General features: G+C 45.8%; 1 protein-coding gene across 1 annotated transcript in view; it reads right to left on the bottom strand.

The window, feature by feature from the left end:
- Positions 1-19,598, bottom strand: part of ctnna1 (catenin (cadherin-associated protein), alpha 1) — a 63,181-nt gene that overhangs the window by 11,958 nt on the left and 31,625 nt on the right. Inside the window, 9 exon segments of the mRNA XM_056438772.1 lie at positions 1,082-1,187; positions 2,285-2,466; positions 3,812-3,922; positions 6,847-6,998; positions 8,596-8,796; positions 9,985-10,141; positions 10,912-11,004; positions 14,376-14,528; positions 15,123-15,203. Of these exon segments, the coding sequence (XP_056294747.1) occupies positions 1,082-1,187; positions 2,285-2,466; positions 3,812-3,922; positions 6,847-6,998; positions 8,596-8,796; positions 9,985-10,141; positions 10,912-11,004; positions 14,376-14,528; positions 15,123-15,203 (1,236 nt within the window).

The following is a 19,598-nucleotide window of genomic DNA, read 5'->3' as shown; positions in this document are numbered from 1 at the left end:
AGAGACCGGCGAGAGCGAGAGGTGTGTGTCTTCCTGAGCGACCGTGTGTGTGTGTGTGTGTGTGTGGATAGAGAGGGAACACACACACTGCTGGAGGAACCGTGTCAGGTTTAGACCTCGATCCCACGCGTCTCGTTGAGACATCCCGACACGACTCGCTCCCGCCGGAGAGCGGCGAGAGGGACGCCGTCCCCCCGAGGACGCACGCCGCTCGCCTTCTGGGGGAACATGAAGCCGTGGGTGATTGAATGTGTGTTCCCCAATGTCTAGGACCGAAGTCCGAGACGTGGAGGGATGATAGGAGGGGGGGGGGGGGGGGGTTCGATCCTAAAAGAAATGGGCAAAGCCCGGTAAGGGGCGTCTCATGAATAACACAAATCATAGTTGTTCACATGTGAAGCGCTCTGCTGCGAGAGCCTTTCACTGAGATCTGCTCTAAGTGTGCAAATGAGAGGAAGTGAACGCAGCTCTCAGAGGCCGAGAGGAAAGGTCTTGAAATCATTCCTAAAGGCAGAGAACCGCCGGGTGACTTTCAGAAACAAGAGGCCGACGTGTGGCAGAACATCCAGGACCTGGAGATGCTTCTGAGGGACCCAGAGACCATCAGGAAGAGATCCTTCACCACAGGGACACACGCTGAGGCCTCCACCAGGAAGTGACACTGTGTGGCTCCTCCCCCTTTAACTGCATCTCATGCAGGGTTCAAACCGACATGTCCACGATCTAACATGGTGACATCTCGGTGTGCACGCGAGTACAAACCTTCAATAAGAGATGATAGTATGATTTTAAAAAATTAAATATGTATATAAATGTTCATTCTTTTAATCAAACTGTGTAAATAAACATATTGCAACACATTTTCATGACTTTTCCCAAAATGTTTGGAAACTACATTTTCTTCCCGGACTTGTCCAGGCTTGGAAGTCACCATTTGAAAAACCTGTGCCTTTCCCAGGTTTCCCATGAGCGCAGGAACGCCGTCATGTCGTGGAACACGGCACGAGCGTCATGAAGTTAAAAACAAACGGGTGTCGGTGTGACTCGGCCCACGGCGAGGGGGGAGGAGCTAAAGACTCACGTTGTCGGCGATGGCGCGGCCCAGCTTGTCCATCCGCGATCCGGCCTCGGCGATGTTCTTGGCGGCGCCGATGACATCAGAGGTGTTCTTCAGAGGCCCTTTACCCCTGGGGAGAAACGGAGGAGGGTTACGGCGCCGATGGAGAAGCCCGACGTCCGGGAAACGTTCAGCGAATATAAACACGAGCGAGGCGGCGGCGGTCCGGAGCGTTTTGTTCAGGCCGAGTCGAGCTTCATAACCCGTTGTGTGCAGAGGGGGAAGCTTCCCTCTCAGCATGAAGGCGCTACACGTTGCACCATCACTGAGCACATGATGGATGACATGCTGGTGACTTCAAGAGAGAGAGGGAGAGAGAACGAGAAAGAGAGCTAGAGGAGAGCAAGAGGGAGAAAGAGAGAGAGGGTGAGAGAGCGAGAGGAGAGCAAGAGGGAGAAAGAGAGAGAAGGAGGGAGAGCGAGAAAGAGCTGGAGAGAGGAAGAGCAAGAGAAAAAGAGCGAGAGAGAGAGAGAGCTAGACCATCACAGACATAGAAAGGCCGTCCATAAAATAAAGATAGAACGTCCAGAGTCACTGTTATCATCATCACATGACCTGCTGCCCAGGAGCATTATGGGACGGGATCCCGTCAGACCGCCTCCGGGCCGTTATCGAGGCGACTCATAACGCGTCTCCGTATTGATTGGCGTCTCCTCCTCTCGCTCAGATCGGGTGTTTTTAAACCTCGAGCTGTTGATTAAATTCAAATACATTCCTCATCTCCGTCGAGAGCTCGTTGACACGGTCGAGGTTTTCACTTCTGCAAGAATCGATACTTCAGGCGTGAAACCGGCTCCAGGTAACAACCTCAGACTCACTTAACGCTTTTATATTTACCGCAAACACGTTTCACGCGGCGTAGCGACCGGGTGATTTTCCAGCGTCTCCCGCCGCTCTGCCGACTCGCACGCCAACGCTCTGTTCGCGTATCGAGATGAAGGAGGAGCGGCAATCGGGAGTAAAAGCTCCTCCGGAGCGCCGAGGCGTGAACAGCAGCGTGCAGATACGGGCAAGTGTTGGGAAACAAGCGAGCTTATTGGCCGACTGGATCCGACTCACAGAGCGTCGTGTCTGGGGGGCGCTCTGTCGGCTCGACTGTATGAATATCAAAGCGAGCCGGAGAGGCGGGGCCAGAGGGCCAGACGGCCAGGTGCTCGGCAGCCTCACCTGGTGAAGTCGGTCATCTCCATCATGATCATGCACATCTGCTTGGCCAGCACGATGATGTCGTTGCCGTTGTCGTCCCACTTGGAGACCTCGGCGTCCAGCTTGCTCTTCTCCTCCTGGAAGCTCGCCACCTGCTCGGCGATGATCGCCCTCTGCTCCTGGGGCAGCTGGGCCATGATCGCCTGGGGGAGGAGTTACAGAGGGGGGGGAGGGGTTAGTCCACGAGGCCTCGGCTCAGTGAGACGGCGGCCTGCGGGCGTCTCTCGGATCTTGTGATCTACGCTGAAGACCACGTGGTTCTTCTTTCATACACGCCGACATGTTTAAAGAATCGCTCCAGTACAGCTCTGACAAACACATGCTGACCAATGGGTGAACAGGACCGTAAACCACATGACCACACATGTTAAATCTCCGTGTATACACCAGTATAAACCTTAAATGACACAAATGAACGAGAAAATAGTTTGATTTAAAAATAATAGTATTTATATAAATGTGTATTCTTTATTCCAACACATTTCCAGGACTTTTCCAAAACTTGTGGGATTAAATGTTTTCCACAGACTTTTCCAGGCCTGGAAATAACCATATTAAAATCCCAGGGCTTCCAGGTTTTCCATGAATCCTCAACAAAGCTAAGAGTGTTGAGTATCAGGACTCTTGTCTCCTCCCCTCCAGAGCTCCGGAGGCTGCCGGTTAAGTTGGGGTTCAGCCACAGGAAGCCGGGTTCAAACCCGGTTCACAGCGACTCAGAGAGCGTGCGACTCCTCCTGGGATTAACCGACATGAAGAGGATCCAGACGCAGACATTCCTCTCGCGCTACTTAAAATCAAGCGTGCGAGCGCTCGGCTCCTCGTGGGCCCCGCGGTTGAAGGCCAGTTTCCCAGCAGCCAATCAGACGCTCCGTGGAGGAGCCCGTGAGGCACAAGTGGGCCGACGCTCACGAGCAGGAAATCGAATGTCATCGCGAGACGTGGATTCCATTCGCGGAAATAGGACTCGCTCTCCGGAGGCTTGAACCGACCAGCCGGAGCCGAAGATGGAAAACCTAACGACACGCGGCAATTTACTGGAGGAGCAGGCGGCAGACGCGGATTTATTTATGAAGTTATTTATCACTTTGGACTTTGAAACACTTAAATGCATCTGTTGTAAAAAAGGGCCGACAATAGACTTATTATCCGTGGAGTCTCTTCAGATCCAACTTGAGACAATATCTGGAAAACAGAGGCTAACAAACTATAATATTATACATAAGATATATTGTACATAAGAACATGACATGAATCCATTTAATTTGAAACCTTCAAAATAAAAGCACAGGATATTTTTCCTGAATGTCTCTGAAGCCGTCGGGGCCCCGTGTGTTTGACGCCTGTGCTCCAGTGGATCGTCTAACTCGCCATATTAAACATGTATTTAAGTTCCATGGCCGTATTCAACCCCAGGACAGAAGCGTGAATCATCTCCACGTCGCGTGCTCTAGAAAGTGTAACGTCTGCTGGTCGTGATCCCAGTCTTACCCGAGCGCTCTTCCCGGCGATGAGCTGGTCGTCCTCCGTCTGCACGCTGGTCCTGCTGCGCACATCGAAGTCTTCGGTCTCAAAGTCGGAGTCGTCCAGCTCCTCCGGAGTCTGCAGAGACGCAGCGAGAGAAGAAACCATGGAAACGGGGTCAGAACAAGCCGACGGTCACATCAAACAACATCGGCTCCATCGGATACCAAAACCTGTGAGGGTGGAAACGCCTTCTGGTGAACTCAAACATGAATTAGTAAATCGAGTGTGAAGAGCTGCCTGTGCGTTTAGAGAGGGGAGATGGAGGAAGAGGAGGAGGCTGGTGTGAGGAAGACTTCAGAATCCCATGTGTGGCCACTTCACCACGCGCCTTAGCGTCGAGTAGCTCCCCATAACTATTAAAACACACACGCGTGCGACATGGCTGCCCGCTCTTTAAAGCAGAACAGACAAGTCGTGGCTGCTGAAGACAGGCGAGTCTTTAACCTCTGTAAGTGGCGCCCGGGCAGCCTCTGTTGGATGTCTCTTGGATGTTTGACAGGCAGCCCCCCCCCCCCACATCAGAGACTGTGCCTCCCAGACATCAAGCCGTCTCAGTCAGGGCGCCACAGACGGCGAGACGCGGCGGGCAGCTGTCGCCGCCGTGTGATTTGTGCATCACGGCCCACGAGGAGATTTTCTTCTTCGGCTCTGACCTTCGAAAGAAAGAAATCCTTCACAAGAAGCGGCGAGACGAACGTCACGGAGAGCAAATTGCCGTTTTACATTCGGACTGCCACGTCAATGTCTGCAGCAGGAGAACCACGAGCCGGAGCGCCGCCGCGTTGTGCGTCTTACACGCGATGCCGAGTCGGCGCCGAGCGCCGGCCGGGCCAGGCCGCGTTTTGCATTTAGATGTAACGTCCAGCGCTCCGTGGTTACGCCGCCCCGTCACACAGCTACACTCGTCTGTCGCTCGGCCTCGGCAGGTGATGCCGCTGCGCCGCCGAGCAGCTTTGTCTGCCCCACCCCCACGACTCCCCGGAGAGCGCCTCTACATTTCTAACGCTGAGAGGTTGTTCGGAGACCTTCGGCTATTTTTAGACGCGAGGGCTCCGAGTCCGTCGCAGACGGGGAGGGATGGAGGCGGCCGGAGGAGCGTGGAGACGCTCTCTTATCCGTCCACATCTTCTTCAGTGCGTGTGTGTGTGTGTGTGCCCTCTGGAGAAGTCGTCTCTCCGCGTGTCGCATGTCTTTGGGCTCGTGGACTTTGCTCTGAACGGGTTCTTCGAGGGAGAGATGAGCCTTCAGCGTCTCATCTCGTTAAAAGCATCAATTAACAGAACTCTTCAGGGTCGCCGTGCCGACGCTGCTTTAAAGTAACTCTGGAGGCACTTTCCACCTGGAGGATTATCTCACACCTGACCAAGAAATCCTGGGAAATCCACGCGGCGCCTTCTCTTCTCAGAGAATGGAAACGGTGTCCGGTTGAATCTCGTCGCTGTCGCCGGCTTAGAGTGAAGAACGGCAGAATTAATTATAGAACTGGCGAGATTTTTGATAAATCCTCCGTTGTGTTCCAGACACACGGCGTTCATCCCACCGGCCCGACAGCTCAATCCATCCGGATAACCGGAGCGGCGCCGGTGGGAAGTGAAGGCGGTCCTCCGGCTCGCGGTCCAACTGCAGAGCGCCAATTAAAGAAACCTCCAACCTTAAATCAAACGCTTATAATAACGTAAACGCTGGAGCGACGACCGGAGAGGATGAGGCTGCAGAATCAGAGACTCTTTTAAAATCACTTCTTAAAACCCATTTTTATAGAACAGCTTTTAAGCGATCTCGTCCTTTTACGCAGAACTTTGGTTCCCCTAATTTAATTTGTCTGTTTTTTATTATTTTAATATATATTTTTAAATGTTATATTTGTTTCTTACTATTCCGTTTGTTTTGCCTCGACTCTGTAGAGCACTTTGTAAACATTGTTTTTAAAGGTGCTATATAAATAAAGTTATTATTACTTCTATTAAAGCGTCTGGTTCAAAGGAGACGGGTTATCGTTCAGTGGACCCAGAGACGTCCACAAGGAGGAGGAGTCAGAGTCTAAATCATAGTCCCAATAGTCAGAATGGTAATTACATATATTCTATGTAACTAGGAGGTACAAATATCTCCAACTGAATGTGGGATATCTTTCCATCCCGTGTGATGAGCAGCTGGTCGTAGACGTCGTTATCTCATCCGACCAATTGAACATTTCAGATATCCACTCTTACATTTCCCTTATCCGATCCGTCCCTCTGGATTTCCACAAAGTCGTTCTTTCATTCGGAAAACGGCGTCACTCGAGCCATTAATGTTCATCGGACTTTCAATTTCAGATACACGTTAAATTATCAACTTTTTGGATATCCGTAAATGTGTTATAAATATAAAAAATGACATCATGGATATCTGGAAGGTTTTTTCAAAATTTTGGATACATGAATTCTAAATTATGAACATTAATAATTGGATTCTGGAGATCTGAAAGGAAAGTTCTTCCTCTTGCAGATATGCAGAATATTCATTCTCGATGGTGGATGTCTGAAAATGAAATCCTAAAACACGTCAACGGTGAGAGGAACATCACTTTTACCAGAAAGAATGAATATATGATGAGATCTGATGGGTTGAACGACGCAGATATGCAACATATGCAAGTCTTCCATCATCATGTATACAGCATCACACTGGAACGCTTAGTGGCTGCAGAGCAGGAGGAGACGCTCCAGGTGAGCGTCGGTCTGAAGCTAGAGACGCTCCAGGTGAGCGTCGGTCTGAAGCGAGAGACGCTCCAGGTGAGCGTCGGTCTGAAGCTAGAGACGCTCCAGGTGAGCGTCGGTCTGAAGCGAGAGACGCTCCAGGTGAGCGTCGGTCTGAAGCGAGAGACGCCCAGGTGAGCGTCGGTCTGAAGCTAGACGCTCCAGGTGAGCGTCGGTCTGAAGCGAGAGACGCTCCAGGTGAGCGTCGGTCTGAAGCTAGAGACGCTCCAGGTGAGCGTCGGGTAGAGCAACACTTACTCTGATCATGAGCACGGCCTTGCGGATGTCTCGGATGCCGTCGTACACGAGGCGCGACGCGTCGATGAACTCGTTCTCGTCCACGGGGAGCGAGGAGTTGGCGCTCAGGGCATCCACCGCGGACTCCACCTGCTCCGTGAACCGCGGCATGACTGAGGGAGAGGAGGAGGAGGAGAACAATGAGTAAGCACACACACACACACTGAGTGAGGGGCGTGTTCCACTACCAGAACATTAGAGAAGGTGTGTCAGCAGCTGGACGTGGATGATGATTCTAAAGGATCCCCTCAGAGACCCCAGGCAGGTGACCTTGTGTGACCTTGTGTGACCTCTAAAAGCTCCTCGAGTCGCTCTGCAGACGGAGGTCGCTCTGCTCGCCTCTCGTGTTGCATGAGAAACGAGAAGCTCAGGGGGACGCCGCCCTCCACAGCACATCTGCTTTAAAACCATTTTAAATGCAGTCCTGAGGGCTCAGATGTGGAGGCCGAGAGCAGCAGCGCTCACAGGAAACATGAAGAACATTCCTGTTGGCCGCACCTCTTTCCTCATTGGCTAGACGATCCTTCCCCTAAAGTACACACACACTGTTCTTCAAGTAGACGCCTTGTAATTGTTTTTTAAACCGCTTTTAACATTTTGCACTAATGGAGACAAAGATTGCCATTTTTATTATTATAGCGTGGTGTAATGGTCAGACTGGAGTGTAATTATCTTTCTGCCTCTAGGATTCTTAATAAATGAACGAGGCATAACCAGACAACCCTTAAACCACCAGTTACCTTCAATGACAACTAAACATTACTTCAATTACAGGATATTTAAAAAAAAAATTCAAACCAATGACACGAGCACAGGCACGAGCACAGGCACGAGCACAGGCACGAGCACAGGCACGAGCACAGGCACGAGCACAGGCACGAGCACAGGCACGAGCACAGGCACGAGCACAGGTACGGGCACAGGCACAGGCACAGGCACGAGCACAGGCACGAGCACAGGTACGGGCACAGGTACGGGCACAGGTACGAGCACAGGCACAGGTACGGGCACAGGTACGGGCACAGGTACGGGCACAGGTACGGGCACAGGTACGGGTCCATCAGGGTTCTTACACATGTTGACCAGTGGATTTCCAGGACCTTAAACCACATGTCCATGACCAAACTGAAATCTGGGTTTATACATGAAACAGTGAGAACATGTATTATTTAAACAATTTGAATTCCAACGCATACAGTAAACATTAAATTAAACAAATGATTAGGAGACAATTTTTGGATTAAAAAAATAAACATTTGTATACATATACGAATATCCGACCTTCCCGAGCTCTGGCCAGCGAACTTTCCCGTTAAGGTGCGTTCACTTGCAACGCGAAAAAATAATAATTGCGGCGCCAGTAGGAGAGCGCACGCCGGCTTATATTTTGAGCGTCTTCCTTTCTAAAACATATTTGTTATTTCAAACTCGGCGTGAATGAACATGTGAATATAACAAATGTCGAGGACATTCCCAAAACTTTAGTGATTTAAGTTTTTTACATGACTTTTCCAGCTCTGGAAATTAACATTTTAAGATTCCATGACTTTTCCATTGTGCAGAATTAAACCAATAAAATAACTCAACCGGCACAAAACCCACTAAAATAATTACGAAGCGAGGTAACGAAGCGTGACGTAATCGCCTCGCTGCACCATGACGACAGTGTGTGAGTGTGTGTGTGTGTGTGTGTGTGTGTGTGTGTGTTACCGCTGTTGGTGAGCAGCTTGGTGGCCTCCAGGACCTTCTCCGTGTAGATGCCGGGTTCATAGTTGTCCATTTCGGACGTGACCACGTGGACGACCCGGGCGGCGCGGCCCCGGATGGCGCCGGCGGTGCGATCCAAACCGTCCACGTCCTTCTCCTGCAGAGCGATGACGCACTTGTTCACGTCCTCCAGGATGTGGTTCTCTGAGGAGGAGCAGCAGTCAGGAGAGTGGACTTTATACCAGGGAGGACATTTATACATTCATATGCTTATTTATTTATATATATAGTTTAGGGGGCAGTTGTTTCCCAGTGACTGAAATCCAGGAGCATTTAAATATAAATTGCGGCACTTTTTTAAACTTGTAAAATAAAATGTTACCTTTGTTGAAAAATAATAAATATACTTATTTACAGGATATGAGCAACTGTCATAACAATGGCAATAATAAGACTATGAGGCAATAATAAGACTATTAGGCAATAATAAGACTATTAGGCAATAATAAGACTATTAGACAATAATAAGACTATTAGGCAGCAGTTTACAGATTCAACGTGTTTTAATATTAAATTGTATTATTTCTTTGTAGTTATATTTATTGTTATGAATTTTCTTTAAACAACGATTACGAAATCACTTTTTTCCTTGTTTTTTTATGATTTGAAATTATATATATATATATATATATTTTTGCCTACCTAGTACAGGCAGCACAGATAGGACACAACAACAAAAACATTTAAATTGTCATAATTATTAGAGGAAGTTATGGGGACATGTGCCTCTCCTCGTGATATCAGAGGTAAATGTATATTTCTTAAGGGCAGTTTTTCCCTGGTGTGTGTGTGTGTGTGTGTGTGTGTGTGTGTGACATTACTCAAACACTTGAATCCCATCACGCCGTCAGGTCGGATGTCAGCGAGGAAGTTAAACCGGTTTTAATTTGTTTTCCCGATGCTTTTTAATCAAAGATGGAACACGTTGATTCTGATGGCTGAACGCCTCGAGTCGGGGGGGGCGCTCCGCCTCCGCTGTGTGTGCACAGCCTTCAGAATAAGAGCGCTGGCGGGAGGCTCTTGTGGCGCGTGGGGAGCGCGCGGCTGCGTATTGACGGGGCGCCGGCGCCATGTGAACGTCCGCCGTGTAAATCACCGCCGCCCTGGAGGCGAGGAGTCGCTGACGAGGGGCGCTTAACGGCAACAGGCGAGCGTGACAGGAAGTCGATGCCGGAGCTTTCCCGTGTGTGTGTGTGTGTGTCCTCATCAGAGAGGACTAATACCACAGGTAAGTGCTCCGTGCAGATCCTTCTTAATACGGCGTCACAGTTTAACTCCACAGCTTTTTTTAACTCCTGAAGCACCATCACCCGCTCCACGGCGGCGACTCACCGGACACGCACAGGAAGTCGTCGATGGACGTGATGTCGTCGACGGCGTCGGTGAGCACGTGGACCTGCTTCTCCCACTGCTCCTTGAACAGGTCCATGTTGTCCTGGGCCACCTTGCTGTTGGGCTTGGCAGCCAGGGCCAGCGCCGCATTAATCACCTGTAATCACCCAATTACAGCCATTAGAGCTCCATCAGCCACAACATTAGCGTAGGGGATTGCACGAAGCCCCTCCCCCCCCCTCCCCCGCCTCGCTGTTGGGTCTGCAGCGTGAAGCCGATTCATTCCCGGGAATGATTATAGACGCCGAGTGTTTTGAAGGATTGAATGAAATAAAACTAAGAGCCGCTTGTTTTTGGGGGAGGAAACATCTGTGAGTCTGAGAGGGATGAATGGGAGTCATTAGAGGGATCAAAGGAGCCGCGAGACTCAGATGAGAGGCTGACGGTTAAGAAGAGAGGCGGATCGATCAAATACTGATCCACAGGTGAGAGAGGTGCAGTCTGTGTACGTGAATACAAAAGGAACTCAGGTATTGTCCGTCAGCCGCTTGGTTGAGGTGTGTTGCTCAATGTTACCCAAAGGGGTCAAACTCATGTTCCCCGTGGGCCTAAAGGTTATACCTGAAACATAAACTACTCACACCTGTTGTTAAATAACTCTTTGCATTCGATTGTTTATTTGAGTGTAGAAATATTGTACATGAGTTTATTTCTCGAATATAACATTTCTTTGAAACCTTCAAAATAAAAGCACAGGATATTTGTCTTGTGGAGCGATGGGTCCAAGAATCTCGTCCTAATCCGCTCATAGAATACTGAACTTTGTGTAACAGTCTAATGTCTTCTTTAAATTGTAAAAACATCATCAGCTTACTTCCAATTTACAGTCTATAGTTTTCATTTAGTGCGACTCCTCGTGCCACGTACCTGAGGGCAGAGAGTCTCCAGCTGAGACGCCGCCATGCGCACCAGCTTCACGCCCTCCTCGTTGTTGGAGATGGAGCACGCCAGGTTGGCCACCTACACACACACACACACACACACACACACATTAGCCAAAAACAAGGACTCTGACGGTCTCATTTGGAGCCTATTTAATCTAACAGAACATCCCAAACCCGGCGACCACGCCATGAATGGAGCGTGCGGCTCCACCTTCCCTGTGGGATACAAACCCAAAGCTGAGGATTAATGTGAAGCTGCAACACGACGACAGCACAGACAATTTCACAAAAATTAGTGGAATGTAAACGTCGGTTCCAGCTGGAGACTCGAGACGAGGTAATAAATTGTGACCTCGCCGCTGCAGGATTACCTCGAGGCTCCGGGACCGGAGGACAAGATTGTGACCCTTTTCAGAAAGAGGGGAAAGCGCCGAGCTCGGCAAATCTTCCAGCTGCACGCGTTTACGCTTTGGGAATACATTTACGTGCATCGACCGACAAGTCCCGCTTCTAAATATTCTAGCGACTACAATTATTCACAGAATGTAGGTCAGAGACGTTGAATATTCCCATTTGCTGGCAACAAAGCAGGAACAATGTGCCAAACGGGGATTATCCAGCGGGCAGAGAACACGGCGGAACATAATCGACTGCAAAGGCAAAAATAAACTCTGGATTTGAACCGCAACGAGAGCTGGAAGTTGTGTTTGGTAGTTTCAGTGACTCCGTCCTGAGATGTGGTCACAGGTTGTAAACGCAGCTCTACCTCACGACTACAGACAGTCAGTTCTGATACGCTGGATTTAAACATCGCATGCAGTCGCACACGCGCTGCACAGCTGATGACACGAGGCTCGCGAGGCACAGCTTGGGCTCTTGTACGTTTAATGAGGTTCATCTTGAACCTGTGTGAACTCCACTGGAGGCTCCTTCAGATGGGAAGAGACCAAATTATGTTATTATAGGATAGAAATGTGGGGCGAAGCTCGGAGAATAATAATCAGGAGGAGAACTCCATGAAACGCTCCGGTGGTGGAAGGAAACGAGAAGAAGCCTCCTCGCCTCTGCCGCCTCCTTCAGGTCTAGAAGACGCCCATCCCCCACTCACAATTCCCAAAGCATTTGTGCTGATGAGAAGCACTTCTTCACTGAAACACTGATCTAAACATCTGACATCACAAACGCATGCAGGGGGCCAGACAGGATGCAGAGAGACGCTGGATAAAGACAAACTTATGGGGAGACCGAGCGTCTCACTCATGATCTCTCTCTCTCACCACGATGCCACTGGGAGACTCGAGACTCTAGAGAGAGAGACTAGAGACTTTCATATATATACACACATATATATATATATATTCACTGTGTACATACATCTACTGATTCCTAATCTGGACACCTCTTCAGTGATGTTCCTGGGATCATTGGACGTTTCGGGTCTTTCAACATCATACGCCCTCCTCCAGGTGACCCACACATATACAGGACTGTCTCAGAAAATTAGAATATTGTGATGAAGTTCTTTATTTTCTGTAATGCAATTCAAAAAACAATAATGTCATGCATTCTGGATTCATTACAAATCAACTGAAATATTGCAAGCCTTTTATTCTTTTAATATTGCTGATTATGGCTTACAGCTTAAGAAAACTCAAATATCCTATCTCTAAATATTAGAATATCATGAAAAAGTATACTAGTAGGGTATTAAACAAATCACTTGAATTGTCTAATTAACTCGAAACACCTGCAAGGGTTTCCTGAGCCTTGACAAACACTCAGCTGTTATAAATCTTTTTTTTACTTGGTCTGAGGAAATATTAAAATTTTATGAGATAGGATTTTAGAGTTTTCTTAAGCTGTAAGCCATAATCAGCAATATTAAAAGAATAAAAGGCTTGCAATATTTCAGTTGATTTGTAATGAATCCAGAATGCATGACATTTTGGTTTGGTGCATTACAGAAAATAAAGAACTTTATCACAATATTCTAATTTTCTGAGACAGTCCTGTATATACATATATGTTTTCATAGGCTACATTCTCCCTCCACAGGGCGCGGCGCCCCAGCTTCCCCGAGTCGGCGTTCCTGCTGCTCTAAACATGATGAATTTATCATCTGCCTGGAAATGTCAAGTAACATGACAAAAAAACAATAAACCATTCGATTCTCCGACGAATGGGAACGCGCGTCGATAAACGTCCGTCGAGCTCTCGGCGTGCGTTGAACACATTGATAACATTACGCCGTGGAGCGCTGATGCATTGTGGGATTGAATGAAAACAACCCCCGGTTGAAGAATGGGGACGGCTGCTCAGAGAGCAAGACGTCTCGAGCTCAATACATTCATGTAAAGACATTATTTAATGCGTAGAAAGCAGACAAAGTACAATAAGAGAATCTGATGAATAACTCTCAAGCCTCCAGCATTAATAACGATAAGCTGAAACACAATCCATGTGGGTCAGTAATAACGGAGTGTGTGAGCTGATGGAGCGTTTGCCTCGAGGCAGCTTCACTCGTCTTCACGCCATCGGAGCGCCGACTGTTCCCGATCCTCCTGAACGAGACCTTCACAACCAGTGTGTGTTTAACAGTGTGAGTTCTTTGTTGTGTCCCGTCTGTGCTGCTGTACTCGGAAGGTGCACAAATCAATACGTTTAATTATTAAATAAATAAATAATTATAATAATTGTTAAAAGTAGTTTAAAAAATGTAATAAATAATAAATAAATAAATCAAAGAAAACACTTTTAATCTGTAGACTACAGTTTACTAGTCTTATTATTGTCTAATAGTCTTATTTTCTAATAGTCTTATTGTCTAATAGTGTTATTATTGCCTAATATTCTTATTACCCAATAGTCTTATTATTACCTAATATTCTTATTACTGCCTAATAGTCTTATTGTCTAATGGTGTTAGTATTGTCTAATAGTCTTATTATTACCTAATAGTCTTATCATTACCTAAGTCTTATTACCTAATAGTCTTATTACCCAATAGTCTTATTATTACCTAATATTCTTATTACTGCCTAATAGTCTTATTATTGCTATTTCTATGACAATAGCTCATAAACTGTAAGCCTAAATAAGTATATTTATTATTTGTACAAAGGTTAAATGTTATTTCAAAAGTGCCCCCTTGTATTTTTAACTCCCCAGGAGTTCAGTCAGACCTGCAAAAGTGGTCGTTGTTTACATTCCTCTGTGATCACGTGATGAACAAAAGAGGAGAGGCACGAATGTGGCTCTGCAGGAACGTTCTTCAGGAAGAGATTAGTAAACGCACCACTGCATACTTTATATTTATATATAATTATATCCACTAGTGTAAGAATGATGAAATGCAGCATCAGCTACTCCGTAAAACTTTCTTAGCGGCGACAGAAAGCATTTTGGTTCGACCCGAATAATGAGAACGAGTGTGTGTGTGTGTGTTACCTCGATCAGCTTGGTGGCGTGCTCGCGGAACACCTGGGCGTACTCCTTCACCTCCTTCTCGTTGCCGTTCTTGGCGGCTTCGATCAGGACCAGCAGCGGCACGTTGGTCTCCAGGAAGGAGTCGGAGACGTGGTCCATCACGGCCTTACGCAGCTGGGGGGGGGGTGTTAGGATGGTATAGTCCACTGTGCATTCACACACATGAATAACTGACTTCAAGTGATGCAGATATTTTAAAAGGATTATGGATTGATAACTATTAATATGGTAACGTGATCATTAGGGTTAGGGTTAGGATTGTCATGTCAATTTCTTTTCATTTATTTATTTATTTGAACACATTAATCAACCCAGGGGTAAATGTCAATGTTAGCTAAGGCTAAAGTAATTAATTAATCAATGAATGACGATGAACGAGACAATAGTTTGATTAACATTTGTATATATTTTTTTAACTTGCGCCGCGAGTATGAAAGAGCGGATACCTGCTGGTATTTAGAGTGTCTCTCTTATAAAAAACATTAATTATGTCACTCAGGATAAATGATCATGTGGACATAACTTCTCCGTGACGTTTACAAAACTTTTGGGATTTCATTTTTTTTCGGGCCTGGAAACAACCATTTTTAAATTCCATGCCTTTTCCAGGTTTTCCATGACCGTACGAACCCTGGAATGCTCAACAACAGCAGATCCCTAGCGGGCTGACGGTCTTCAGTGAGCAGGTCATGTGACACACACACACACCTGTCTGCGGAGGTCTCTGGTCTTCTTGGTCATGCGGTCGATGGCGGTGTTCAGGGCGTCGCTCCGGTCCTTCCTCCCCGCCTGAAACAACAACAACGACTCAGATTAGTGACTCAGTGAGAAACACTAAAACATACAGGGTGTGGAAGTGTTCCGTCTTAAATAGTGACAGGAACATAAAGAGTTCTGTCTTTTAGTTTTGCTTTTCTTCTATTAGATTAGATGTTCCTTCATTAGCCTCAGTGAAGAGGCTTCAGGATCACAGCAGCGGCTGCACATTAGAGCATTAATAGAAAATAAAACACAAAAACAATACTAAATATACAGAGGAAACAAGAAACACAAGGCAGCACAAAGTGAATTTCCATTGTGGTAGTTGGACAACCTCAACCGTCGACTTATTTATTTAAAGAACTGCACCTTGTGGCCATGTTGGTGTTTTAAAGAAAAGACCCACGGAGGTGTGTTCCACTTCCAGGTGTGAATACACATGTCATGTGTCAACATCAGGAGCTCAACGTGATCCACACACCGAGCCGCTCCGTCCGGACCCACTGGAGACCCGTTGACGTGGGCCAGCGGCGCCGCTCGGCTTTGTTGACATGTTGTTGTTCCACAAACAAACACACAGCGGCCCGTTCAGCTCAACACACCGACACCAGGAAGAGGCTCAGCTGCTTCGGCTTAGAAACACCGCTGCTTTGCATTTACAGGACTGTCTCAGAAAATTATAATATTGTGATAAAGTTCTTTATTTTCTGTAATGCAATTAAAAAAACAAAAATGTCATGCATTCTGGATTAATTACAAATCAACTGAAATATTGCAAGCCTTTTATTCTTTTAATATTGCTGATTATGGCTTACAGCTTAAGAAAACTCTAAAATCCTATCTCATAAAATTTTAATATTTCCTCAGACCAAGTAAAAAAAAAGATTTATAACAGCTGAGTGTTTGTCAAGGCTCAGGAAACCCTTGCAGGTGTTTCGAGTTAATTAGACAATTCAAGTGATTTGTTTAATACCCTACTAGTATACTTTTTCATGATATTCTAATATTTAGAGATAGGATATTTGAGTTTTCTTAAGCTGTAAGCCATAATCAGCAATATTAAAAGAATAAAAGGCTTGCAATATTTCAGTTGATTTGTAATGAATCCAGAATGCATGACATTTTTGTTTTTTTAATTGCATTACAGAAAATAAAGAACTTCATCACAATATTCTAATTTTCTGAGACAGTCCTGTATATCAGAGCGATAACTCACGGGCCCCACGCCCGTTAACGGCTGCAGACGGCGTGGAGGAGGAGACGCGTCACGGCCCGGTGAGCGCCGGACTCGACCGGCGCTGGTCCGGTTCACGAGACACCGGACTCCTTCATGACAGCAACTCGTTCGTCTGGGTGGTTTCATGAATGTTTTATCCACCGTCGCCACAATCATTTGGGTGTAAGAAGATATTTGAAGAGCTCCGTATCAAGAATGGTTTAAGACAATGATCATAGTGGTTTAACACAATGATCATAGTGGTTTAACACAATAATCATAGTGGTTTAACACAATGATCATAATGGTGTAACACAATGATCATAATGGTGTAACACAATGATCAGAGTGGTGTAACACAATGATCAGAGTGGTTTAACACAATGATCAGAGTGGTTTAACAATGATCAGAGTGGTTTAACAATGATCATAGTGGTTAAACACAATGATCATAGTGGTGTAACAATGATCATAGTGGTTTAACAATGATCATAATGGTTTAACACAATGATCATAGTGGTTTAACACAATGATCATAGTGGTTTAACACAATGATCATAGTGGTTTAACACAATGATCATAGTGGTGTAACACAATGATCATAGTGGTTTAACACAATGATCATAGTGGTTTAACACAATGATCATAGTGGTTTAACACAATGATCATAGTGGTTTAACACAATGATCATAGTGGTTTAACACAATGATCATAGTGGTTTAACACAATGATCATAGTGGTTTAACACAATGATCATAGTGGTTTAACACAATGATCATAATGGTTTAACACAATGATCATAGTGGTTTAACACAATGATCATAGTGGTTTAACAATGATCATAGTGGTTTAACACAATGATCATAGTGGTTTAACACAATGATCATAGTGGTTTAACACAATGATCATAATGGTTTAACACAATGATCATAGTGGTTTAACACAATGATCATAGTGGTTTAACACAATGATCATAGTGGTTTAACACAATGATCATAGTGGTTTAACACAATGATCATAGTGGTTTAACACAATGATCATAATGGTTTAACACAATGATCATAGTGGTTTAACACAATGATCATAGTGGTTTAACACAATGATCATAGTGGTTTAACACAATGATCATAGTGGTTTAACACAATGATCATAGTGGTTTAACACAATGATCATAGTGGTTTAACACAATGATCATAGTGGTTTAACACAATGATCATAGTGGTTTAACACAATGATCATAGTGGTTTAACACAATGATCATAGTGGTTTAACACAATGATCATAGTGGTTTAACACAATGATCATAGTGGTTTAACACAATGATCATAGTGGTTTAACACAATGATCATAGTGGTTTAACACAATGATCATAGTGGTTTAACACAATGATCATAGTGGTTTAACACAATGATCATAGTGGTTTAACACAATGATCATAGTGGTTTAACACAATGATCATAGTGGTTTAACACAATGATCATAGTGGTTTAACACAATGATCATAGTGGTTTAACACAATGATCATAGTGGTTAAACACAATGATCATAGTGGTTTCACACAATGATCATAGTGGTTTAACACAATGATCATAATGGTTTAACACAATGATCATAATGGTTTAACACAATGATCATAGTGGTTTAACACAATGATCATAGTGGTTTAACACAATGATCATAATGGTTTAACACAATGATCATAATGGTGTAACACAATGATCATAGTGGTTTAACACAATGATCATAATGGTTTAACACAATGATCATAGTGGTTTAACACAATGATCATAGTGGTTTAACACAATGATCATAATGGTTTAACACAATGATCATAGTGGTTTAACACAATGATCATAGTGGTTTAACACAATGATCATAGTGGTTTAACACAATGATCATAGTGGTTTAACACAATGATCATAATGGTTTAACACAATGATCATAATGGTTTAACACAATGATCATAATGGTTTAACACAATGATCATAGTGGTTTAACACAATGATCATAGTGGTTTAACACAATGATCATAGTGGTTTAACACAATGATCATAGTGGTTTAACACAATGATCATAGTGGTTTAACACAATGATCATAATGGTTTAACACAATGATCATAGTGGTTTAACAATGATCATAGTGGTTTAACACAATGATCATAGTGGTTTAACACAATGATCATAGTGGTTTAACAGCTGTTAAGATCATTATTGACATTTCATCCAAAGCCTCCATGTAAACCACTGAGGAGCTGGTGGCGCTCCACGGGGAGCTGTGATTGGCCGAGGCGGTTCTCCGGTCGGTCCGTGTAGGAACAGCTTCGTCTTGTTCGTGGTTCAGAAATAAAAAGCGGCCGTAAAAAGGTTAATCGCCACCAGCACTAATAATTCGACACTGAAAATAAAAACGTAATCTCTCCTCCACACTCAGGGAGAAGAGAGAGGATTAAAGGTTTCAGTCCACTGAACATGGCCGCCGTCAGTTTAACAAGAGACGCCCGAAATACTGACAACACCCAGAGAGACGGTCAGGAAACATCAAACACCTTCAAGAGATGGAGGGAGAGAGATGGGGGGGGGGGAGAGAGATGGGGGAGAGAGAGATATGGGGGGGGAGAGAGAGAAAGAGCGAGAGAGAGATGGGGAGAGATATGGAGGGTGGGAGAGAGATTAAGAGAGATATGGGGGGGGGAGAGAGATGGGGGAGAGATAGTGAGAGAGAGAGAGAGAGAGAGAGAGAGAGAGAGAAAGAGCGTGAGAGAGAGATGGGCAGACACTGGAGAATAATAAAATTAGAGCAGAATGAGATGAGCAGTGAAGGGTAAAGAACCAGTGGGACTGTGGGCTGCTGCCCCCCCCCCCCTAATGATGCTCAACTGGGGGGGGGTTGACCCCCCTCCCTCCCCCTTTGCCCTTCCCCATCGGGGGGGTCGTGTACATAATCAGGGGCCCGGAGCTGTGAGGCCACTAATCCTGTGACTGACTGTGCTGGTTGGATGCAGCGCAGTGTGTGAGTGTGTGTGTGGGGGGGGGTCTTTAGTGGGCTCATCCCGACGCTCTGAATCCTATTTTATCTACTTTATTCGCGCCTCGCCTACATTTCACTTCCACCCCTCCAGCTCGTCTTCATCGGGCCTCGTTGAGCTCGACCAGCGGCGCTCCTGGACTCTGAGTCCTGAGACGAGGTTCTTCACTTCAACAGATGCTGC

This window comes from Pseudoliparis swirei, chromosome 19, assembly GCF_029220125.1.
Source record: "Pseudoliparis swirei isolate HS2019 ecotype Mariana Trench chromosome 19, NWPU_hadal_v1, whole genome shotgun sequence".
Classification (NCBI taxonomy): domain Eukaryota; kingdom Metazoa; phylum Chordata; class Actinopteri; order Perciformes; family Liparidae; genus Pseudoliparis; species Pseudoliparis swirei.
Note: the sequence above shows the minus strand (reverse complement) of the source record. Positions and strands in the feature narration are given on the sequence as shown.